This window comes from Pristiophorus japonicus, chromosome 15 (genome assembly GCF_044704955.1).
Source record: "Pristiophorus japonicus isolate sPriJap1 chromosome 15, sPriJap1.hap1, whole genome shotgun sequence".
In the NCBI taxonomy this organism is placed as follows: domain Eukaryota; kingdom Metazoa; phylum Chordata; class Chondrichthyes; family Pristiophoridae; genus Pristiophorus; species Pristiophorus japonicus.
This window is the reverse complement of record NC_091991.1, coordinates 72,479,373-72,505,398: the sequence shown is the minus strand read 5'-3', so window position 1 is coordinate 72,505,398 and position 26,026 is coordinate 72,479,373. Positions and strand designations below refer to the sequence as shown.

The 26,026-nt window shown below is 46.2% G+C and overlaps 1 protein-coding gene across 1 annotated transcript in view; it reads left to right on the top strand.

Annotated features, from left to right (window-relative positions):
- Positions 1-26,026, top strand: part of pot1 (protection of telomeres 1 homolog) — a 316,069-nt gene that overhangs the window by 4,233 nt on the left and 285,810 nt on the right. The window contains exon 2 of the mRNA XM_070900596.1: positions 9,789-9,903. Coding sequence (XP_070756697.1) covers positions 9,795-9,903 — 109 coding nt within the window. The 5' untranslated portion in view covers positions 9,789-9,794. The remainder of the gene's footprint in view (positions 1-9,788; positions 9,904-26,026) is intronic.

The window sequence follows — 26,026 nt, the reverse complement described above, 5'->3', positions numbered from 1 at the left end:
TAAATCATTCTGTATGCCGTTTTAACGACCTTATCGACCTGTCTTGTTACTTTTAAGAATCTGTGGACATACACTCCAAGGCCCCTCTCTTCCTCCATACCTCTCCGTATCCTCCCATTTATTGTGTGTTCCCTTGCCATGTTGCCCCTCCCCAAATGCATTACCTCACACTTTGCCGGATTCTACTCCATTGGCCACTTTTCTGCCCAACTGACCAGTTCATCGATATCTTCCTGCATTTAGAGCTTTCCTCCTCACTGTCAACCACAAGGCCAATTTTTGTGTCATTTGCAAATTTCTTTATCATGCCCCCTACATTTAAGTCTCAATCATTAATATATACTACAAAAAGCAAGGGACCGAACCCTGTGGAACCCCACTGGAAACAGCCTTCCAGTCACAAAAACTCCCTACAACCATTACCCTTTGCTTCCTGCCACTGAGACGATGTTGATCCAATTTGCCCTTGGATCCCATGAGCTTTTACTTTTTTGATCAGCCTGCCATGTGGGACCTTGTCAAAAGTCTTGCTAAAATCCATGTAGACTACATCAAATGCCCTCATCGACCCTCCTTGTTACCTCCTCAAAAAATTAAATCAAGTTACTCAGACATGACCTTCCCTTAACAAATCCATGCTTACTGTCCTTGATTAATCTGTGTCTTTCTACATGAAGGTTTATACTGTCCCTCAGAATTGATTCCAGTAATTTTCCCACCACCGAGGTTAAACTAACTGGCCTGTAATTACTCGGTTTATCCCAGGTTAGCAGTTCTCCAATCCTCTGGCACCACTCCTGTAGCCAGGGTGGATTGGAAAATGATGGTCAGAGCCTCCTCAATTTCCTCCCTTGTTTATTTTAATAGCCTAGGATATATTTCATCTGGTCCTGGTGATTTATCTACTTTCAAAAATGCTAGACCCCTTAATACTTCCTTTCTTACTATGTTATCCCGTCCAATATTTCACTCTCTTTCTTCTTAACTTCAGCATCGGCATCATCTCCCTCTTTAGTGAAGACAGGCGCAAAGTATTCATTAAGTACCTTACCCACATCCTCCGTCTCCACACACACATCACTGTTTTAGTCCCTAATAGGCCCTACTCTTTCCTTAGTTCTCCTCTTGCTCGTTATGTAATTATAAAACAACTTTAGGTTTTCCTTGAGTCTATTTTTTCATGTCCTCTTTGCTTTCCTAATTTCCTTCTTAGTTTCACCCCTACACTTACTATACTCTTTCAGGCTTTCTGCAATATTGAGCTCTCGATAGCTGATTATAAGCTTCCCTTTTTTGCCTTATCTTGTCCTGTATGTGCCTTGTCATCCAGGGGGCTCTAAATTTGACAGTTCTGCCCTTTTCCTTTGTGAGAACCTGTTTACACTGAACTCCATGTATCTCCCTCTCGAATGCTTCCCACTGCTCTGACACTGATTTACCTTCAAGTAGCTGTTTCCAGTCCACTTTTGCTCAATCATTTCTCAACCTTGTATGTTTTAATGAATGCATTGCTAGCTGCAGTGAGTGATTACAGCATGTTTTATTGTATTTAAAACAGAAAATGCTGGAAACACTCAACAGGTCAGCAGTATAAAGAGAAACAGAGTTAGTGTTTCAGGTCGATGACTTTTCATCAGAACTGGAAGATGTTAGAGATTAAGTTTTTAAGCAAGTAAAGAAACAAAAGACGGGTCCAGGGAAGGTGTAAATGGTTGTAGCTATTTGTTTCTTTACAGTCCTAATTGCCCCTTTTGCCTTGCCCCATCATCCCTTTTGTCATTTAATCTCGCCTGCCCTCCATCCCATCACAGACTTTCCCTTTGTTTTCTTTCTTAACCCAACATTCCTCCCCTCCCTCCACTTTCCATGACTCTATACTTGCATAAAATCTTTTGATCTGTTTCCACTGACAGGAGGGTCAGTAACCAGAGGACACAGACATAAACTAGACCCTTTACAATAACTGGCAAACGACCAGGGGGGAGATGAGGAGCCATTTTTTTACGCAGCGAGTTCTGATGATCTGGAATGCACTGTCTGAAAATGTGGTGAAAGCAGATTCAGTAATAACTTTCTAACGGAAATTGGATATATACTTGGAATGGAAAAAAATTGCAGGGCTGTGAGGAAAGAGCGGCTGAATGGGACTAATTGGACAGCTCTTTCAAAGAGCTGGCACAGGCATGATGGGTCGAACATCATTCTACGATTCTATGACCCACAGAAGCTAAATGCAGTTACAATGGTCCTGATGAAAGGTTAGCGACCTGAAAGTCCAGGTGGATTGCCTGCTCGGGCCTGAGTTAAAATGACTGTCGGGTCTCAGTGATGTTATCGGACCACAGTATGCATGCGTAAAGAAGGACACTGTCGGCTCCGGGTGTGTGTGCTTGCCAGGGCAATTTTAACTGCCCACCTGCCAGATTTCTGCTGAGCGAGTAGGGTTAAAATCGCCCCCCATTATCTCTGTTTCTCCCTCCATAGATGCTGCCCGACCTGATGAGTGTTTCCTGCATTTTCTGTTTTTATTTCAGAATTCAAGCAAATTACTGTGTGTTTAATGAAACCACTGTTGTCTGCAGTGAGAGATTGCAGGTTGTTTTACTGTGTGTTTAATGAATCCACTGTTGTATGCAGTGAGAGATTGCAGGTTGTTTTACTGTATGTTTAATGAATGCACAGGACCTAGTTGATAACATGTCACTTGCTCTTCCCCAAGCCACCCAGCATCTGTAGTGTTGCATGTGATGAAGTAGATGCACACAGACACTGCGTTCTTAAGCAGGAGATTACTGTTCACTGCAGCAGTTGTTTCCAAGCATCATTTCTCAGACTGAAAAAGGCAAACTGAAATACTAAGGGCAACCAGAAACAGCAGTGATTTACTGGCTGAGCAAGACTAACGAAACAAGCAAAAAGATCAACCATGTGGCACGCGGATCGAATTGAGCCCCTTGCAGAAAAACAGATGGATAACTTAACCAATCCATGCTTTGCTGCCGAATCAATAAAGTAAACCTGTAACAAATACAAGACACGATAAACAGATAAATAACATTCCAGTGCACTTGAATGGACAGAACAGAGCTGTCAATAAGTGGACAAATCCTGGCTGCGAGATTTTCAATATCCCTTTATCTGTATTTCTCTTTCTGCCTTCACAACCTATCTGGCTGTGGATTTGCAAATGAAAGAGGAGAGAAAGCAGGGGGCGCCAAGCTAATCCGCCATTCAAAGTGCTAAAGAAAGATTTCTATTATCACTGTCGAGTTTATCATTTTCAAAGATGATTTTCTCTATTGCTATGAATGCTTGGAGAGCTGTGCCTCCACAGTCTCTTGCATTGCCTCACTCTCCTGTTATATACAACAAGAGAAATGGTGGGGATTGGAGACACAGTGCAATCTCCTGTGCGAAAAATCTCCATGAATGTGGGAGAATTGGCAGCACTTACAAACAAGATTACAGAAAGGCGACAATCTAGAAAGGTGCAACGTGCAGTTAGTGTGTGGAATATTGAGGAGTTATGAGTGCACTGTGCTTGTAGATAATGGCAGCATATTATAGACAGACACTGGGATTGAAAGCACTGATTCTATAGTTAACCTACCTGCAAATCCCACAGCAGTAACACTTGAAGATTCCCTGAGTTGGTCTAATTGATTTGGCTGAAAAAGATTGGAAATTGGATTCAAGTCCAATCCAGCATCCTGAAGCAATACAAGCATGATCAAAGCTAAAGTCACCACAATAAGTTTGAATGAAACACTGCAGTTGATTCAAATTGATCTGATAGATGTATGGCTGCTGTTATACTCCTAGACCTCCGTGAATGACGTGATTTTGAGTAGGCAAATGTGAAAGTGTCAGGGAAACCTGTGTGGTGTATCCAAGTCTGACGCCCGAGTGCATCACAATTGGGAGATGTTTCGACCATCTCAAGTCATTAGACACACGTCATTTGGTTTATGCCCTGCTGCGGAATAATTCTAGTCTGTTGTAAAGCTGCATTTTAAATCTGTCCTAGTGTTCTTTAAACTTCAGTGTGGAATGTTTTGAATGGTTCTTTATTGCAACGTGCTTCATTTCCCATTCTGTCAGATGTACAGATAGGATATCATAGAATCATAGAATTTACAGCATGGAAGGAGGCCATTTCGGCCCATCGTGTCCGTGCTGGCCGACAAAGAGCTATCCAGCCTAATTCCACGTTCCAGCTCATGTGACTTGATTTTTGGCTTTTTGCATTTTCGCCCATTTCCGGGCACAATTCACAGTGGATTCAAAAATTTAGCGCCGGGTTAGCGTTAGTGCCAGAGCATCCAAAATCCACAGCCTTCTCATTTTGGGCCTCCTTGGTCATTGAGAAGTTTATGAAGTTCATTCTGCGTGCGTACAGTGCATTAGTCACCTGGCGAATGCAGCAATGTGTAGCGTGCTGCGAGATGGAGCATATGTCCCCTGCTGATGCATGAAAGGAGCCGGAGACTTAGGCAAGTGCCACAGTCACCTTCACCTCGGCGGGCAGTGCAGTCCTGTTGCCGCTGATAGGCTGTAGGTCTGCCTGTATGAGCTGGCATATCTCTGTGACCACCTCTTTTCAGAAATGCAGCCTTCTAACTCACTGTGCCTCAGAGAGCTGGAGTTATGAGCGATGTTCCATGTAAACTCGTGGGGGTAAGGCCTCCTCCCCATACGTCTGTGACCTCTTCGATTACTTTGCAAATGATCAACAATAAGCCTTCCAGCTCAAAGCCGTATAAATATAGCAGCTAGCATTACTGGCTCCCGACATAGCATGGCCTTAAATGTCCTTTATAAAACAAACTGGAAACTCACATAACCTTCACATTCAAAAGTATGCAATAATGCAGCATTCTTCTCCCAATACTTTCAATCACTCACAAGTGCGGCATTCTCCCCTGTTTTCAACATGGCGCCGTTAGCGTCTGGTGCGCCCTTGGTCTGTCTGGTTTTTCTGGGCAGTTTCTCGGGTGGACGCTAAATCGGGCAAAATGCTCGAAAATGCCGCCCAGGGCGCTAGCGCAGTGATGCATGATGATTACCGTCGTCCAAAGGATCAAAACCACGGCGGGGCAGTAAGTTTTAACGCCGCCACAAAACCATTGGTGGAAGTTCCGCCCAGGCGCAAAATCTTGTGCGTCTCGTTTCACGTCCAAAAAATCATTTTTGCTAAATAGGGCGCAAATCAGCCAAAAATCCAGCCCTTGGTCCATAGCCCTGTAGGTTACAGCACTTCAAGTGCATATCCAAGTACTTTTTAAATGTGGTGAGGGTTTCTGCCTCTACCAGACTTTCAGGCGGTGAGTTCCAGACCCCAACCTCTGGGTGAAAAATCCCTCTTCAATCAAATCCCCCTTCAATATCCTACCAATTACTTTAAATCTATGACCCCTGTTGACCCCTCTGTTAAAGGAAATCGGTCCTTCCTATCCACTCTATCTAGGCCCCTCATAATTTTATACACCTCAATAAGATCCCCCCTCAGCCTCCTCTGTTTCAAATAAAACAACCCCAGCCTATCCAAGCTTTCCTCATATTTAAAATTCTTCAGTCCAGGCAACACCCTTGTAAATCTCCTCTGTACTCTCTCGAGTGTAATCACATATTTCCCGTAATGTGGTGACCAGAACTACACACAGTACTCTAGCTGTGGCCTAACTAGTGTTTTATACAGTTCAAGCATAACCTCCTTGCTCTTTTATTCTGTGCCTCTGCTAATAAAGGCAAGTATTCCATATGCCTTCTTAACCACCGTTTCCACCTGTCCTACTTTCAAGGATCTGTGGACATGCACTCCAATATCCCTTTGTTCCTCTACACTTCTCAGTGTCCTATCATTTATTGTGTATTCCCTTGCCTTGTTAGCCCTCCCCAAATGTATTACCTCACACTTCTCTGGATTGAATTCATTTGCCACTGTTCTGTTCACATGACCAGTCCACTGATATCTTCCTGCAGTCTACAGCTTTCTTCATTATCAACCACACAGCCAATGTTTGTATCACCTGCAAACTTCTTAATCATAACCCCTACATTCAAGCCTAAATCATTGATATTTACCACAAAAATCAAGGGACCTTCTAGTACTCAGCCCTGCGGAACCCCACTGGAAACCGCCTTCCAGTCACAAAAACACCCATCAACCATTACCCTTTGCTTCCCGCCTCTGAGCCAATTTTGGATCCAATTTACCACTTTGCCCTGGATTCTATGGGATTTTACTTTCATGACCAAACGCACTACCCTCTTCGGCCCACCTTGTTACCTCCTCAAAAAATGTCAAACAATTTCTATTAAGAAGGTGGATTGAATAATTTTACTGAGTTAAATCTTGATGCCTACTCTGAGCTTCATTTTGTATTGGTGTGGATGTGGATGGGTGCTATGAATGCAGAATCACTAAGAGTTTTCTGAACCACCTTTAGGATAATCACCTCGCCTGCGCTCAGAGCCTTCCCAGTGGTTCCAAGTGTGGTTGGGAACTTGGAAGAGAATCTCCAAAAATAACAGCAAATTATAACTGATCTTCGAAGTACCTGTCATCTCGTAATCCATATGGTGTATTTTGCTGCCGGCATTAGTAGGCAGTTAATGATTTCATTGCATGACATTATAACAATTAGTGGATGGGCAATGTGCTGATCTATTAAAAGCACTGTTTTATTTCCACGTTTAATGAGCACAAATGATGATGCACCTCGGGCGCAATTGTGTCACGAAAGCATTCATTAAAACATCCGTTTCGTCATAGCAAGCAACATTCGTGTCAGGATAAGACTGAGCAAGGTCACCCATGTTTACATAGTGAAAGCAATGAGATTTGATTTTTACCAGAAGTCAAGAGGCTTTTGCTGTTAATGATGTGGGTGGACGAAAAATAGCATATTGCTGCAGTCGTGTTGCACAGTTCTGGATCAGTGTGTTTGGGTGGTGATCATGGCTTGGGTGGGATGAGAATTAACTGGGCAAAATTGATTATGGGCTGGTCTGACTTGTCTGAGGTCTCATTGGGTTAGACCACTGTTCTTGTGGTACCTGGAGCCAAATGTGATGTATTCTCATCTTCCCTTTTGTATCTGCTTGTCCCTCTGTCTGTGGGAGGGTGTGGTGGAGTTGGCAGTAAGGGTCTTGTTGTATAGACCTTGTAGAAAGAAGTGTATAACTGGTAATTTCTCAGACCAGGTAGATTATATATCATACTATGGGGGAGGTCAGCCATGGTACAGTGGTAGCATGCTTGCCTCTAAGTCAGAAGGGCGTGGGTTCAAGTCCCTCTCCAGATACGAACAGGTAATCCAAGCTGACAGTCCAGTGTAGCATGAGGGAGCTGCTGTCTTTTGGATGAGATGTTAAACCGAGGCCCCCTCTGCCCTCAGATGGACATAAGAGGTCCCATGGCACTATTCGAAGAAGAGAAGTACATCAGAACATAAGAAATAGGAACAGGAGTAGGCCATATGGCCCCTCGAGCCTGCTCCACCATTCAGTAAGATCATGGCTGATCTGATCATGGACTCAGCTCCACTTCCCCGCCCGTACCCTATAACCCCTTAACCCCTTATCGTTTAAGAAACTGTCTATTTTTGTCTTAAATTTATTCAATGTCTCAGCATCCAGAGATTTACAACACTCAGAAGAAATTTCTCCTCATTTCTGTTTTAAATGGATGGCCCCTTATTCTAAGATCGTGCCCTCGAGTTCTAGTCTTCCCCCATCAGTGGAAACATCCTCTCTGCATCCACCTTGTCGAGCCCCCTCATAATCTTATACGTTTCGATTAAGATCACCTCTCATTCTTCTGAATTCCAATGAGTAGAGGCCCATCCTACTCAACCTTTCCTCATAAGTCAACCCCCTCATCCCCGGAATCAACCTAGTGAACCTTCTCTGAACTGCCTCCAAAGCAAGTATATCCTTTCGTAAATATGGAAACCAAAACTGCACACGGTATTCCAGATGTGGCCTCACCAATACCTTATATAGCTGTAGTAAGTCTTCCCTGCTTTTATACTCCATCCCCTTTGCAATAAAGGCCAAGATACCATTGGCCTTCCTGATCACTTGCTGTCCTTTTGTGTTTCATGCACAAGTACCCCCAGGTCCCGCTGTACTGCGGCACTTTGCAATCTTTCTCCATTTAAATAATAACTTGCTCTTTGATTTTTTTTCTGCCAAAGTGCATGACCTCACACTTTCCAACATTATACTCCATCTGCCAAATTTTTGCCCACTCACTTAGCCTGTCAATGTCCTTTTGCAGATTTTGTGTGTCCTCCTCCCATCTTTGTATCATCAGCAAACTTGGCTACATTACACTCAGTCCCCCCTTCCAAGTCGTTAATATAGATTGTAAATAGTTGAGGCCTCAGCATTGATCCCTGTGGCACCCCACTAGTTACTGGTTGCCAACCAGAGAATGAACCATTTATCCCGGCTCTCTGTTTTCTGTTAGTCAGCCAATCCTCTATCCATGCTAATATATTACCCCCGACCCCGTGAACTTTTGTCTTGTGCAGTAACCTTTTACGTGGCACCTTGTCAAATGCCTTCTGGAAGTCCAAATACACCACATCCACTGGTTCCCCTTTATCTACCCTGTTCATTACATCCTCAAAGAACTCCAGCAAATTTGTCAAACTTCCCCTTCATAAACCCATGCTGACTCTGCCTGATCGAATTTTGCTTATCCAAATGTCCGACTACTGCTTTAATAATGGACTCCAACATTTTCCCAACCACAGATGTTAGGCTAACTGGTCTATAGTTTTCTGCTTTTTGTCTGCCTCCTTTTTTAAATAGGGATGTTACATTTTCAGTTTTCCAATATTTATCCCTCAACGCAGATCACTGAACCAGATTATCTGGTCATTGTGACATTACAGTTTGTGGGACCTTGCTGTGCACACATTGGTTGCTGAAATTCCTACATTACAACAGTGACTGCACTTCAAAAGTACTTCATTGGCTGTAAAGTGCATTCAGATGCCCTGAGGTTGTGAAAGATGCTAAGAAATGGAAGTTTTTTTTGGGGGGGGTGGCGGGGTGTCTATAAGGGCCTACACCATAGCAGGTATGTACATCATCTGGTCAGTTTTCTTTTTATTTAAAAATTGTAATGTCTCTTCAAAAGTCTTTCCATACTTTGAGGTACGTGTTGAGCACAGTCAGAGATATGAAATCAGGTTAATTGCTTTTGTGTGGTTTTTTTGTTACTTGTGGTTCTTTTTGAGGATTTTAAGTGAGAGTTCATCAGATTGTTGAAAGATTTTCATGATTTTTGAAGAAAACTGAAGTTAAACAAAGTTATTGCAGTATTTGAAAGTTTTATATAAATACACTGATTTATAAGTGTTGCACATTGTGGACTTAATGGTGAGAATGAATACGGTGAGTAAACAATGAACCATTTTTGTAACTTTGGGACTGCCAGGGACTCTTGATCTTTTTTCTCTTTTATCGATCAATAGCTTTGAATAGCTTTTTATCTTCCTGCTGCTCAAGGTACATTACGTTGTTTTATGTGGGTTCATGTGGTTTTCGCACTACAAGGTAATGAACAGCTGTGTCTAAAGCAAGGTGGTTACATTTCCTTGTAGCAATTGAATTACCTTTGTGATCCCACATCGACAGGCGTCTGTAACAAACAGCCTATTAACCAAGGCCTCTCTACATTTCCTGTCAACTTGTGCTGAATGATTCCAGTCTGCGGTACAGTAGAACAATTCCTGTTGTGACTCGTGTTATTTTTTGCATTCTTTCTTTAGGTCGGAATGCAAGATTATATTTATGTGCCGCTAAATAAGATCAAAGATGGAGTCACTGTAAATGTGTATGGTGTTGTGAAATTCTTCAAGCCTCCGTATCGCAGCAAAGGAACAGGTACGTAAGAATATATGGTTTACATGTGGTCAAAGTATATAAGGTAAGTAAGAAGCTAGACATTGTGTATGACCAGAGAACAATCATAGAATTATAAAACACTGAAGGAACCTTAATCCGACACCCCATCACACTTGTATCAGCTGTCTGAAAGAGCTACCCACATCCTATTCCCTGCTCTTTTCCCATATCGTTTCAATTTTTTCTCTTTCAAATATTTATCTCTTTTCACTTTTAAAAGCTATTGTGGTTTCTGCGCCCACCACTGTTTCTAATCGGGCATCCCACGTTCTAATAACACATTGTGCCAAAAAATAAATGCCCTCTAGTTACCGACTCACCGACCAGTAGAAATAGTTTCTCTGTTTGCCTTGTTAAAACCCCTTATAATTTTGAACCCCTCTATCAGATCTCTACTTGCCATTCTCTGTTCTCATGAAAAAAGTCCCTGTTTTTCTAGTCTTTTATGATAACCAAAGCCTCTCAACCCTGGTACCACCTGAGTAAAAATATGTGCTTAATATAATTGTCCTAATATAAAAATGTGTGCATTGCAGATGGCCAAAGTATATAAGGGATGTAGAAGTATATGCCTTAAGTATGTTCCATAAGACCATAAGACTTCGAACCATATACATTCAAGTCAATGTTTTGATAGAAATTTTGCTTGAAGTTAAAAATAAAAGAATGCATTTGCTTTACATAATATTTTGTAAGTTTTGCTGACTGCTCTTCAGCAGTGTTGTTTGGTAGAATTAATGGGCCCAAGTTTCCACATGATTCGCGCCTGATTTTTAGGAGCAACTGGTGGAGAACGGACTATTTTAGAAATCGCAATTCTCCACATTTTTTTTTCTGCAGTTCTAGTCAGGTAGAACAGTTCTAGTTTAGAACAGAATTTTTTCTTCAAAAGGGGGCGTGTCCGGCCATGACGCCTGATTTGAAAGTTTCCACAGTGAAAATGTACTCCAAACTAAAGTAGAATGGAGCCAGTGAAGATTTTTGTAGAACTGAAAAAACCTGTTCTACACATTAAAAAATCAGGCGCAGGTTACAAATTAGGCGTCCAGAACGAGGTGGGGGGGGGAAGGGAACTCATTAAATTCGACAATAAATCCTTATTTATACTTCTACAAATAAATCCAACCTGAATAAACATTTATAAGCCAAGAAAAGATTAAATAAACCATCTTCCTACCTGTGTGAAAGTGCTTCAGCCAGGAAGAATTTTGCAGCCGTTCGTGCCGCTGAGCGAGAGAGGGAGAGAGAGAGGGAGAGAGAGAGGGAGAGAGAGAGGGAGAGAGAGAGGGAGAGAGAGAGGGAGAGAGAGAGGGGGAGAGAGAGGGGGAGAGAGAGTGGGAGAGAGAGGGGGGGGGGTCGGGTCACAGGAGCACGGGTCGGGTCAGTCGGGTGGGGGGGAGCGGGTGTCGGGTGGGGGCGGGGAGCGGGTCTCGGGTCGGGGAGAGGGTGTCGGGTCGGGGGGGGAGCGGGTGTCGGGTCGGGGGGGGGAGTGGGTGTTGGGTCTCTGGTCGGGGCGGGGGGGAGCGGGTCTCGGGTCGGGGCGGGGGGGGGGTGGTCGGGTGTCGGGTCGGGGGGGGGGAGAGCGGGTGTCAGGTCGGGTCGGCGGGCGGGGGTGGGGGTAGCGAGTGTCAGGTCTGGTCGGCGGGGGGGGGGGGAAGCAGGAGCTGGCCGTGGGAGGAGCCTCATTCATGCAGCCCCAGTGAGGCCATTGGGCCAGGGCAAGGGGCTGCGTGCTTCGGGCCCCACCCACACAGTTCGGCGCCTGGAGCTACTGCACTTGCGTGCCGACTGTAGCGCGCATGTGCAGAGGTCCCGGCACTGTTTTCAGCGTCGGGACCTGGCTCCGCCCCCCCCCACAGCTCGTGCCGGCTGCGCCGAGGGCCAGAGGACCTGTAAGTAGGTGGAGAATACCAAGGATTTTTTTAGGCGCCGTTTTAGGCGCGAAAAACGGGCGCCCAGCTCAGAGGGGCGCCCGTTTTTTTTCTTGTGGAAAATTGGGCCCAATATCTTACTGTTCGAGCAGCTAAATTAGTTAGTGAGAAGTGATCATTGACTGTGCATTGATCATGAGAATAAATTCAATCTCTTCCTTTGGGACACTATGCCCAATTATTTCATGTGCCGATCTCAAAAATCAAGCTTTGTTTACATCAAGTCAGTTTTAATTAGCAATGAGTTGAATATTCAAAGTATTAGGAACATCGTATATCAGTACGACTTTCCAGCTTCATCTGTATTGCATTGGTAAGGATCAGTATGTTCTGAAAGTAGATTTTAGGCATTAAAAATAAGTAGGTTTTACAAAATCAGATTAATATTACAGAGTATCTCACTCTTTTTGCTTCACCCAGTTTCCTTTTCTCCCCACCTCTTTCCCCTTCCTACCTCTCCTCCCTCTCTTCCTTTCCTTACCTCTCCCCCCCTCGCCCCTTTCCCCCCCTCGCCCCTTTCCCCCCCTCGCCCCTTTCCCCCCCTCGCCCCTTTCCACCCCCTCGCCCCTTTCCCCCCCTCGCCCCTTTCCCCCCCTCGCCCCTTTCCACCCCCTCGCCCCTTTCCACCCCCTCGCCCCTTTCCACCCCCTCGCCCCTTTCCACCCCCTCGCCCCTTTCCACCCCCTCGCCCCTTTCCACCCCCTCGCCCCTTTCCACCCCCTCGCCCCTTTCCACCCCCTCGCCCCTTTCCACCCCCTCGCCCCTTTCCACCCCCTCGCCCCTTTCCACCCCCTCGCCCCTTTCCACCCCCTCGCCCCTTTCCACCCCCTCGCCCCTTTCCACCCCCTCGCCCCTTTCCACCCCCTCGCCCCTTTCCACCCCCTCGCCCCTTTCCACCCCCTCGCCCCTTTCCACCCCCTCGCCCCTTTCCACCCCCTCGCCCCTTTCCACCCCCTCGCCCCTTTCCACCCCCTCGCCCCTTTCCACCCCCTCGCCCCTTTCCACCCCCTCGCCCCTTTCCACCCCCTCGCCCCTTTCCACCCCCTCGCCCCTTTCCACCCCCTCGCCCCTTTCCACCCCCTCGCCCCTTTCCACCCCCTCGCCCCTTTCCACCCCCTCGCCCCTTTCCACCCCCTCGCCCCTTTCCACCCCCTCGCCCCTTTCCACCCCCTCGCCCCTTTCCACCCCCTCGCCCCTTTCCACCCCCTCGCCCCTTTCCACCCCCTCGCCCCTTTCCACCCCCTCGCCCCTTTCCACCCCCTCGCCCCTTTCCACCCCCTCGCCCCTTTCCACCCCCTCGCCCCTTTCCACCCCCTCGCCCCTTTGCCCCCTCCTGCCCTTTCCTCTCCGTCTGGCTGATTTCCGGTTTCCCCCAGACTCTAAAGACCTTCCAGCTGACATCAGCGCACTCATCGCAGACTGGCAATTCCCACGAAGGGTCTTTATGGACTGTAAGGCTCTTTAATGCATTGGACAGTGTATTTACTTGTCATTAGGGGAGCTGCAGTGCTAAAGCCAAACGTAGTGAGTAGTCTAGCAACTGCATGTTGGAGTTTTGAACTCAGCCTAGGATACCAAGACCCAGATTTTTGACTGGACATTTATATCTGAAGCACATTGCTGGGTCTTAGTTAGGTTACATTGTCGAAGAATAAAACATTGATTGACAGGTATGGTATTCCTATATTGCTCAAGCAAAGCCTTTGGTCAGTTCACAAAGAGGATAGTTGATTGTGATTATGTGACGAGTTGCTGCCTGGAATGTCCCATCCACTTGATGGGGTGGATGAGGGAGTTGGGACATAAAAATAATGTCTGTTTGCATGAAGCACATGGCAGGAGGTTTCCAAGATTGGTCGGCTTTGACAATTAAAAAAAACATGAGCAGATTTTATCCGTCTAATAATGTCCTTGGATGGTGTGGCTCTCTGGCTGAGATGTATCTGCATTGCATTGCAGTTTTAATCAATGGGAAAGACTACACTAGTATAATTGAGATATGGAGTGTTAAAAAATGAATAGATTGTTAATCTTCATTTATAGGCTGATCACAAGGTAGTGATCTGCCATCTGCTGTTGAAAACAAGGCATCAGATGCTCTTTACCTGTATTCCTCAGACAGCCGCCTGATATCAACTAATACCATTCATTTAACTCTGATGCATGTAATGTCTGCAGGTAATATGAGGCAAAGTTAAAGTCTGACTGTTAAATGATCCTGATTTACAACTCATTATATTTGCTTTTTCTGGAGGTGTCAATCCCCATAAAAATTAGAATGTAATATTATTAAAATCACTTTATTAAATGTTCCTTGTCCACAGATTCCATTTACACAAAGTGCAAATATTAAAAATGGAAATATTTGAAGATTTATTCTGTTATTTAAGATGGAGTTCCCGTGCAGCACTTAAACTCACTTTCAGTACCTGATACTCCTGTACATAGAATTACAGAGTTTACAGCACACAAACAGGCCAACATGTTTATATTCCTCATGAGCCTCCTCCCACCCTAGTTCATCTAACCCTATCAGCATATCCTTCTATTCCTTTCTCCCTCATGTAGCTTCCCCTGAAATGCATCGATGCGATTTGCCTCAACTACTCCACGTGGTAGCGAGTTCCACATTCTAACCATTCTCTGGGTAAAGATGTTTCTCCTGAATTCCCTATTGGATTTATTAGTGATTGTCTTCTATTTATAACAAGATAATCCCCTAGTTTTGGACTCCCCCACAAGTGGAAAGTTCTCTATGTTTACCCTCTCAAACATAGAAACATAGAAACATAGAAACATAGAAACATAGAAAATAGGTGCAGGAGTAGGCCATTCGGCCCTTCTAGCCTGCACCGCCATTCAATGAGTTCATGGCTGAACATTCAACTTCAGTACCCCATTCCTGCTTTCTCACCATACCCCTTGATCCCCCTAGCAGTAAGGACTTCATCTAACTCCTTTTTGAATATATTTAGTGAATTGGCCTCAACAACTTTCTGTGGTAGAGAATTCCACAGGTTCACCACTCTCTGGGTGAAGAAGTTCCTCCGCATCTCGGTCCTAAATGGCTTACCCCTTATCCTTAGACTGTGACCCCTGATTCTGGACTTCCCCAACATTGGGAACATTCTTCCTGCATCTAACCTGTCTAACCCCGTCAGAATTTTATATGTTTCTATGAGGTCCCCTCTCATTCTTCTGAACTCCAGTGAATACAAGCCCAGTTGATCCAGTCTTTCTTGATAGGTCAGTCCCGCCATCCCGGGAATCAGTCTGGTGAACCTTCGCTGCACTCCCTCAATAGCAAGAATTTCCTTCCTCAGGTTAGGAGACCAAAACTGTACACAATACTCCAGGTGTGGCCTCACCAATGCCCTGTACAACTGTAGCAACACCTCCCTGCCCCTGTACTCAAATCCCCTTGCTATGAAGGCCAACATGCCATTTGCTTTCTTAACCGCCTGCTGCACCTGCATGCCAACCTTCAATGACTGATGTACCATGACACCCAGGTCTCTTTGCACCTCCCCTTTTCCTAATCTGTCACCATTCAGATAATAGTCTGTCTCTCTGTTTTTACCACCAAAGTGGATAACCTCACATTTATCCACATTATACTTCATCTGCCATGCATTTGCCCACTCACCTAACCTATCCAAGTCGCTCTGCAGCCTCATAGAATCCTCCTTGCAGCTCACACTGCCACCCAACTTAGTGTCATCCGCAAATTTGGAGATACTACATTTAATCCCCTCATCTAAATCATTAATGTACAGTGTAAACAGCTGGGGCCCCAGCACAGAACCTTGCGGTACCCCACTAGTCACTGCCTGCCATTCTGAAAAGTACCCATTTACTCCTACTCTTTGCTTCCTGTCTGACAACCAGTTCTCAATCCATGTCAGTACACTGCCCCCAATCCCATGTGCTCTAACTTTGCACATCAATCTCTTGTGTGGGACCTTGTCGAACGCCTTCTGAAAGTCCAAATATACCACATCAACTGGTTCTCCCTTATCCACTCTACTGGAAACATCCTCAAAAAATTCCAGAAGATTTGTCAAGCATGATTTCCCTTTCACAAATCCATGCTGACTTGGACCCATCATGTCACCTCTTTCCAAATGCACTGCTATGACATCCTTAATAATTGATTCCATCATTTTACCCACTACCGATGTCAGGCTGACCGGTCTATAATTCCCTGTTTTCTCTCTCCCTCCTTTTTTAAAAAGTGGGGTTACATTGGCTACCCTCCACTCCATAGGAACTGATTCAGAGTCAATGGAATGTTGGAAAATGACTGTCAACGCATCCACTATTTCCAAGGCCACCTCCTTAAGTACTCTGGGATGCAGTCCATCAGGCCCTGGGGATTTATCGGCCTTCAATCCCATCAATTTCCCCAACACAATTTCCCGGCTAATAAGGATTTCCCTCAGTTCCTCCTCCTTACTAGACCCCCCGACCCCTTTTATAACCGGAAGGTTGTTCGTGTCCTCCTTCGTGAATACCGAACCAAAGTACTTGTTCAATTGGTCCGCCATTTCTTTGTTCCCCGTTATGACTTCCCCTGATTCTGACTGCAGGGGACCTACGTTTGTCTTTACTAACCTTTTTCTCTTTACATATCTATAGAAACTTTTGCAATCCGTCTTAATGTTCCCTGCAAGCTTCTTCTCATACTCCATTTTCCCTGCCCTAATCAAACCCTTTGTCCTCCTCTGCTGAGTTCTAAATTTCTCCCAGTCCCCAGGTTCGCTGCTATTTCTGGCCAATTTGTATGCCACTTCCTTGGCTTTAATACTATCCCTGATTTCCCTTGATAGCCACGGTTGAGCCACCTTCCCTTTTTTATTTCTATGCCAGACAGGAATGTACAATTGTTGTAGTTCATCCATGCGGTCTCTAAATGTCTGCCATTGCCCATCCACAGTCAACCCCTTAAGTATCATTCGCCAATCCATCTCAGCCAATTCACGCCTCATACCTTCAAAGTTAGCCTTCTTTAAGTTCTGGACCATGGTCTCTGAATTAACTGTTTCATTCTCCATCCTAATGCAGAATTCCACCATATTATGGTCACTCTTCCCCAAGGGGCCTCGCACAACGAGATTGCTAATTAATCCTTTCTCATTACATAACACCCAGTCTAAGATGGCCTCCCCCCTAGTTGGTTCCTCGACATATTGGTCTAAAAAACCATCCCTTATGCACTCCAGAAAATCCTCCTCCACCGTATTGCTTCCAGTTTGGTTAGCCCAATCTATGTGCATATTAAAGTCACCCATTATAACTGCTGCACCTTTATTGCACGCACCCCTAATTTCCTGTTTGATGCCCTCCCCAACATCACTACTACTGTTTGGAGGTCTGTACACAACTCCCACTAACGTTTTTTGCCCTTTGGTGTTCTGCAGCTCTACCCATATAGATTCCACATCATCCAAGCTAATGTCCTTCCTAACTATTGCCTTAATCTCCTCCTTAACCAGCAATGCTACCCCACCTCCTTTTCCTTTTATTCTATCCTTCCTGAATGTTGAATACCCCTGGATGTTGAGTTCCCAGCCCTGCTCATCCTGGAGCCACGTCTCCGTAATCCCAATCACATCATATTTGTTAACATCTATTTGCACAGTTAATTCATCCACCTTATTGCGGATACTCCTTGCATTAAGACACAAAGCCTTTAGGCTTGTTTTTTTAACACCCTCTGTCCTTTTAGAATTTTGCTGTACAATGGCCCTTTTTGTTCTTTGCCTTGGGTTTCTCTGCCCTCCACTTTTCCTCATCTCCTTTCTGTCTTTTGTTTTTGCCTCCTTTTTGTTTCCCTCTATCTCCCTGCATTGGTTCCCATCCCCCTGCCATATTAGTTTAACTCCTCCCCAACAGCACTAGCAAACACTCCCCCGAGGACATTGGTTCCGATTCTGCCCAGGTGCAGACCGTCCGGATTGTACTGGTCCCACCTCCCCCAGAACCGGTTCCAATGCCCCAGGAATTTGAATCCCTCCCTGCTGCACCATTGCTCAAGCCACGTATTCATCTGAGCTATCCTGCGATTCCTACTCTGACTAGCACGTGGCACTGGTAGCAATCCCGAGATTACTACTTTTGAGGTCCTACTTCATAATTGTAAAGACCTCTATTAGGTCGCCCTTCAGCCTTCTATTTTCTAGAGAAAAGCCTGTTCAATCATTCCAGATAGTTATACCCAACATTCCCCCGATGATGCACGGGCGTGCGGCTGTGCATTGATCGCGAGGTCTTACGCAGCGCAGGCCGCTCACAAGCACTTGCTGCTGGAAAAGATCCTGTGCAGCAAATTTAAAGGACCACACACGCACACAATTCGAGGGACCATTGGTGATAACCACTCAGTTCTAATACCATCCTTGTAAATCTTTTTTGCACCTTCACTATATCATTTTTGTAATATGGAGACCAGAACTGTAGGTGACTCTGTGATGGGTATCTTCTGTTAAAAATGTCACACAATAGCTGCTATTTTAAAGTGAGAGTACATCACTCTGTGACTATGCAGAGTGGTCACCGATTTCCCACAGGGCCTCTTGCTATCTACCCTCGAGTGGGAGTGGTGGAGTGGATAGAAGATTAAGGATGAGATGAGTGACAGCAGAGCAAGTGGGCGGGGAGGATAATGAGGTTGAGGGAATAGTTCATAGAGGAATCAATAGGGGTAGTGATGGGAATGAAGGTGTGGTGGAAGGGTAATAGGTCGGGAATTTGAGGGGGTATGGGACACCGTGGATGCCAGAGATTGGGGTGGTGATGGAGCGGAGCTACTAAGGGCCACATATTTCCCACCCCCATCTCAACTGTAACCTGCAGCCATTGGTGGTTCCTTTCCCCGCTACAAAACCCACCACCTCCCACCTGAAAGGAAAGAAGAAACAGAAAAAGGACAAGAGAGCAGCAACGAGCGTTGAAGAGAGAAGAGCAGAAGTGAAAGAGATAAGCAGGCTTGGAGTGACAAGAGAGATAAAAACAGCAACACGGAGACAGATGGGAGAGAGACCTTATTCCCTGACTTATTGGCCCTGATATTATGGGGAGACGGGGGCGAGGGGCAGTTTAACCTTTCAGAGTTTCCCTTCGCCCCTGCTAAATTTAATGGCAGGACCTGACTTACATTTTTCGTCTCCATTTCTCGGCTGCAGCTAGCCAGAGATTGGAAAGGCCAGGTTAATGGGAAATCTTTGCTTGGGGTGGCATCACGATCATGGCTCGGGGTTGGGGGCGGTTGGGTGAAGAGAGATCGGATTGTTGCGGGGGATGTGAAACCGCCGATTGCAGGCGGGGTTTGGGAAGCAGGTTAGCTTGGTGGGGGGGGGGGAAGTACTTCTACTCTTGGCCTATAAGCAGTGCTGGAAAGGCACTTAACCTTTTCCATGCAGCAGTCCTCGCCTCCCTTTACCTGTTGGGTTTCCTGAGGTCTGGAAGACCCAGGCCAGCCAGGGTTAATCCTAAACTGGAGATTAAATCTGAGGCATGCAGCCTCATTAAAATATTTAAATAAGCGAACCGCCTCCTGGGAGCAGGTTGGTTGCCCGCCTGCCCTCCCCCATCCCGCCTCTGTTAAAACTGGAATTGGGCGGGTTCGGTTCGTGTTTAAGAATTAAAAATGTTTTTATTTTCCATCTGACCCATATGCACGCATTTTTGGTGGATAAAATTGCTCTTATTGGGCCGAATTTTCCCCAAGGCTGTTTTTTGGCATACTTGAAGAATTAGGCCAATTCTTTTGGAATCCAAATACGGCAAAAAAAAAATCTTCCTAGTTTCCCCGTTTGATTTTTTCACTTTGGTGCCACCTCGCCTGTCGTTTAGTTTTGGGGGTGGAGTCCAAGACCCGCGCCAAAAAGATCGGGTTGCCACGGTAACCAGGGACACAATGCGGGTTGAGGCTGGAAAGTGACACAGCCAGCTCACAACTTGCACAAGCACATTACAACAACTTACCAAGCACATTAAACATTGCAGCAACTTACATCCATTAAATTATTAGTCCCCCCCCCACCCTCCTGGTCCCCGCACCTATCCCAGGCCGAATGGCCTCCCGATGCCAGTCTCCGCTTCTATCCCTGGCCGAATGGCCTCCTCCCTCCCGATCCCTGCACCTATCCCTGGCCAAATGGCTTCCTCCCTCCCGGTCCCTGCACCTATCCCTGGCCGAATGGCTTCCTCCCTCCCGGTCCCTGCACCTATCCCTGGCCGAATGGCCTCCTCCCTCCCGGTCTCCACACCTAACTATGCCCGAAAGGCTTCCCCCCCACCCCTCCTCTTTCCCACTCTCTCATACCGCTCCTGCTGCTGCTGCTGTCCGGGCATCTGCTGCACTGATTTACTTACCTGTGCCGATTTTCTTAACTCACCCAAAGGTTTTTCTACAGAGGCAACATACGCCGGCCTAAGAACTGGAGTAACTCTGAGCTGGCCAAACTTGCTTAACTTGCCAGAATTGGCGCGGGTGGCAGGCTACGCCCCCTTTGACTTAAAAAAAAAACTAACCTAAAAAAAAATTGTAACTGAGTTACGCTGGTGCAAATTGATTGGGGAAACTTGTATTTTTTAAACTTAGGCCAAAAAATGCGGCCCCCTCATGTGCTTGATAGGGTGGTGAGCAAAGACTGACTCATTGAAGTACGCACTTACTAAATAGAACTATTGACAGAAATGTCAACTTGAGTTAGGCTAATTTTCTTTAATGAGTTCATTTGTTTTTAGCTGATACAAACCTTCCAGACCTTTCTTACATTGCAACAGTGACTACACTCCAAAAGTGTTTTATTGCCTGTAAAGCGCTTTGAGGTGTCCGGTGGTCATGAAAGTCGTTATATAAATCCAAGTCTTTCTTGATTACCTCGTTTTGAGTTTGATTGAATGTTTTGAATCACATTGTTAAGCAAAATAAACTTGGGGGAGGGGTTAAATTGGGCCACAAAACACCTATTTTTCAGGCGCTACATGGCCTCCTAAGGCCCCAAAATGGCGGGCATTAATTGTGTGCACACTTCCGACCAGAAGTGCACCGCCCGCATATTGGGTAAGGATAAACGAGAGGCATCCTTTACCCGTACCCGAAGCAGGCTTTAGACCCTTTGCATTTACAATTAAGGAGCCCAACACCTGCTGCAACATTGGTTTGCGCTGACATTGGCTCCACTAAGGGAAAACCAACCCTAAACATCGCCTATGTAAAATAAAGGTTCAGTACTTAACCACAATCGCCATTCCAACCGCTGCCGTTCCCAGTCCTGAGACCCCTGACCTCCAGGCACTAGCCCCGACCCCTGGTGTCCCGCTATTCCTCCCCCAGCCCCGACTTCCAGGCCCCCAGATCCTTTCTCCGAGACCATTTACCTAGAGCACCAACTGTCCGCTGCCTCAAATGCACAATCCAAAAATGGGCGCTCCTGAATTTTAACCCCTAGAATTTAGATAATCAAAGGCTCTCAGAAATGCCTCAAGCTGCGTTGAGCAAGTTTAAACTACCTCTGTATAGTAATAAATAATAAAAACCCTGGTTGCATTCTTGCAGTTCATGGTGTGTGGGTTCCTGGTTTTTATTAAGCCGGCACCAAGATGAGATACAGTGATGAAATCCTTCCCCGGAGGGCAGATTGGAAGAAGAGTAAATCCATTACACTCGCATACATGTCCTGTTGGCTAACCCTGGGCAGCATTGTGGAGTGTTTTATCGAGGTAACCTAATAAAACAGCAGAAATTCCTGACAGCATGGCAGCGCTATTACCAACGTGTTATTAAAGCTCAGTGGGGTGAGTTTTGAATTATGGTCGATTGCCCGATCGGCCGCTCGTTTTACCGGCGATCTACGGGGTGCCAAACATTATATGTTCAGAATAACTCCATAAGACTGTATGCTGTAAGCTCAAACTAATGTGACCTTAGTCTCTTTAATCAAACTCCAGAGTGAGGAAGCAGCATGGCAGACAACCTTTTATACCTGCTTGCACAGGGTGTCCAGGTGACCCTTGGGTCTCCAACAGGTGCATCCCCTGGTGGCATGTCTTACATTATTATAAAGTTTACATAAATAACATCACTCCCCCACAAAGTCTTAGATACAAGTTATTTACAAGTTGAGGCGAGCCGGGGCTCTACATTCCTGGGTTGATCGCCTGAGTTGAAGTCCTGGGTGGGTGAGTTGGTTGGATCATTGCTGCACTGCGGCACGGTTGGTCTGATCGGACTGTCGGGCATGGTGGGTTCATCCTCGTGGTTGACAGTGAGGTCGATTGCTGGTTGGGTGTGTGTTGGTGGATCAATGATGGTAATGTCCTCTTCAAACTGTTCTTGGTTGTCAGTGAATCGCAGTTTGGTCTGATCCAAATGCTTTCTGCACGTTTGTCCATTCAAAAGTTTGACAACAAACACTCTATTCCCCTCCTTGGCTAAAACAGTGCCAGCAAACCATTTGGGACCATGACCGTAATTAAGAACAAATACAGGGTCATTAACCTCAATGTCACGCGATACAGCCGCGCGATCGTGGTACAAGTTATGCCGGTGACGCTGGGTTTCTACATGATCTTTGAGTTCCGGGTGGACTAAGGAGAGCCTGGTTTTGAGTACTCTCTTCATTAACAATTCTGCAGGGGGAACCCCGGTAAGTGAATGGAGTCGCGTCCGGTAGCTGAGCAGAACCCGAGATAACCAGGTCTGCAAGGAACCTTCCGTCATGCATTTCAAACTCTGCTTGATAGTTTGGACTACCTGTTCCGCTTGACCGTTGGATGCGGGCTTAAACGGGGCAGACCTGACATGTTTGATGCCATTGCGGGTCATGAACTCGTTGAATTCCGAGCTGGTGAAACATGGTCCATTGTCACTAACAAGGACATCGGGCAAACCATGGGTGGTGAACATGGCCCGGAGACTTTCAATGGTCGCAGTGGACATACATGATGGCATTATTACACATTCAATCCATTTAGAATAAGTGTCCACTGCTACTCGAAACATCTTTCCTAGAAAGGGCCAGCGAAATCTACGTGGACCCTGGATCACGGTTTGGAAGGCCATGACCACAGACTCAGTGGGGCCTCCCTTGGTGCATTGCTCAACTGTGAGCAAGTGTTACATTGGTGTAAGCATGACTCCAATTCTGAGTTAATGCTGGGCCACCAAACGTGCGACCTGGCGAAAGTCTTCATCATGATTATGCCTGGATAGGTACTATGTAGGTCGCATATAAAAGTTTCCCTGCCTTTTTTTGGCAAAACCACGCGATTCCCCCATAGGAGACAATCCGATTGGATGGACATTTCATCCTTGCATCGGTAAAACGGCTTAATTTCGTCTTGCATTTCCCCGGTAACAGCCGACCAGCTCCCATTGAGGACGCAGCTTTTTACTAGTGATAGCACAGGGTTCTGGCTCGTCCAGGTCCTGATCTGGCGAGCCGTGACGGGTGACCCCTCGCTCTCAAAAGCATCCATTACAAGAAACAAATCTGCGGGTTGCGCCATTTCCACCCCAGTAGTGGGCAATGGTAGCTGACTGAGTGCATCAGCACAGTTCTCAATGCCCGGTCTATAGCAGATTACATAGTCATACACAGATGATGTTCGTGTCCATCTTTGGATGCGGGACGAAGCATTGGTGTTAATACCTTTGCTTTCTGAAAACAGAGAAATGAGCGGCTTGTGGTCGGTTTCGAGCTCGAACCAGAGTCCAAATAGGTATTGGTGCATTTTCTTAACCCCATATACGCATGCTAATGCTTCTTTCTCAACCATACTGTAGGCTCTTTCAGCCTTAGATAAACTTCTGGACGCATATTCAACCGGTTGCAGTTTGCCTGACACATTGGCTTGCTGTAACACACAACCGACTCCCTACGAAGATGCATCGCAAGCTAGCACTAAACGTTTACACGGGTCATACAATACAATTAACTTGTTAGAACATAGCAGGTTTCTGGCCTTATCAAAGGCTGTATCTTGAGATTTACCCCAAACCCAGTCATCACCTTTACGTAGCAATAAACACAAAGGTTCCAGCAAAGTGCTCAACCCGGGTAGAAAGTTACCAAAATAGTTGCGGAGTCCCAGGAACGAACGCAGCTCCATCACATTCTGTGGTCTGGGTGCATTCTTGATGGCCTCCATCTTGGAGTCTGTGGGTCTGATGCCGTCTGTCGCAATCTTTCTCCCCAAAAATTCAAGCCAGGAAAACACACTTGGAGTGTTTCAGCCTGAGTCCCACTCTGTCCAGTCACTTTAGTACCTCTTCCAGGTTGTGCAAGTGTTTGGTGGTGTCACGACCAGTGATTAAGATGTCGTCTTGAAACACAACGGTGCATGGAACCGATTTCAGCAGATTCTCCATATTCCTCTGGAAGATGGCAGCAGCCGAGCGAATCCCAAAAGGGCATTTGTGGTATATGAACAGTCCTTTGTGCATATTGATGCAAGTCAATCTTTTCGAAGATTCAGCCAGCTCCTGTGTCATGTAAGCAGAGGTTAGATCCAATTTGGTGAACGACTCCCCCCCCCCCCCCCCCCCCCCCCCTGCTAATGTTGCTAACAGGTCCTCCGCTTTGGGTAGTGGGTACTGGTCCAGTAATGAGCCTCAGTTGATCGTTACTTTGTAGTCTCCGCAGATTCTGACCGTGCCATTGCTTTTCAACACCGTAACAATTGGACTGGCCCACTTGTTGAACTCGACTAGCGATATAATTCCCTCTCGTTGAAGTCTGTCCAGTTCGATCTCGACTTTCTCCCATATCATATATGGAACCTCTTGGGCCTTGTGATGAACGGGCCGTGCATCAGGGACTAGATGGATCTGCACTTTGGCGCCTGTGAAGTTGCCGATGCCTGGCTCAAATAGCGACGGATATTTGTTTAGCACTTGAGCGCACAAGGCGTCGTCCACCGAAGACAGTGCTTTGATGTCGTCCCAGTTCCATCGGATCTTTCCCAGCCAGCTTCTACCGAACAGCATTGGGCCATCGCCTGGTATAATCCATAGTACACAGCTCCATCGTACGATACCTTCACTGCCACATGCCAAAGACTGGTATGAGCTCTTTGGTGTAAGTACGCAGCTTTGTATGAATCGGGCTTAGTTTTGGCCTTTGTGCCTTGTTGCCCCACAGTTTCTCAAGAGCCTTCTGACTCATAATTGACTGACTCGCCCCCGTGTCCAATTTCATGGAAACTGGAATGCCATTTAATTTGACTTTCAACATTATCAGAGGGCTTTTGGTGGTGAAGGTGTGTACCCCATACACTTCTTCTTCAGCCTCTGATTAAGTTGCCTCTCTCACTCGTTCAGCCTGATCCACGCCGGATCGGTCATCTTCTGCCAACTCTGCCACGTGGTGAGTTGCAGCACGTTTGAACATTCGCTGGAGACGCCCCATTGTTCCGCAGCCTTTGCACATGTAGTGCTTGAATTGACATTGATGGGCTCTATGATTACCCCCGCAGCACCAACATGCTGTTAATGGATTCGCATTCACGCCCCATGGCGGACTCTGAATTATCCTAGGTCTGGCCTCTGCAGGCGTGTAGGCCCTGCCATGTACAGTTCTGCCTGCTGAAGGCGTTATTTTATGCACAGTACTTGCCGGTGAGCTTCGATGCTGAGAAGATATCTGCTTAGTGTTATTGTTCGTGGACATGAAAGCTTGTGCTATCATGATGGCCTTGCTCAGATCTAGGGATTCGGCAGACAGCAGTTTGCAAAGAATGACCTCGTGGACGATTCCAAGCACAAAAAAGTCCCGCAACATTTCCCCTAAAAATCCCGCAAATTCGCATGGTCCCGCAAGGCGTCTTAGGTCGGCGACATAGCTCGCCACGTCCTGGCCCTCGGAGCGATGGTGCGTATAAAAGTGATACCTGGCCATTAAGATGCTCACCATCGGCTTGAAGTGTTCCCAAACCAGCGTACACAACTCTGCATATGTCTTGTCCATTGGTTTCATCAGTGCTAGCAGATTTTTGATGAGGCCATATCTCGTGGACCCACAAACGGTGAGGAGAATCGCGCTGCGCTTGACCACGTTACTGTCCGTATCCAGCTCGTTGGCCACGAAGTACTGGTCAACGAAGGCTTCCCAATCATCACCCTCAGCAAATCTCTCAAGAATATCAATGGCAGCCATTACCGT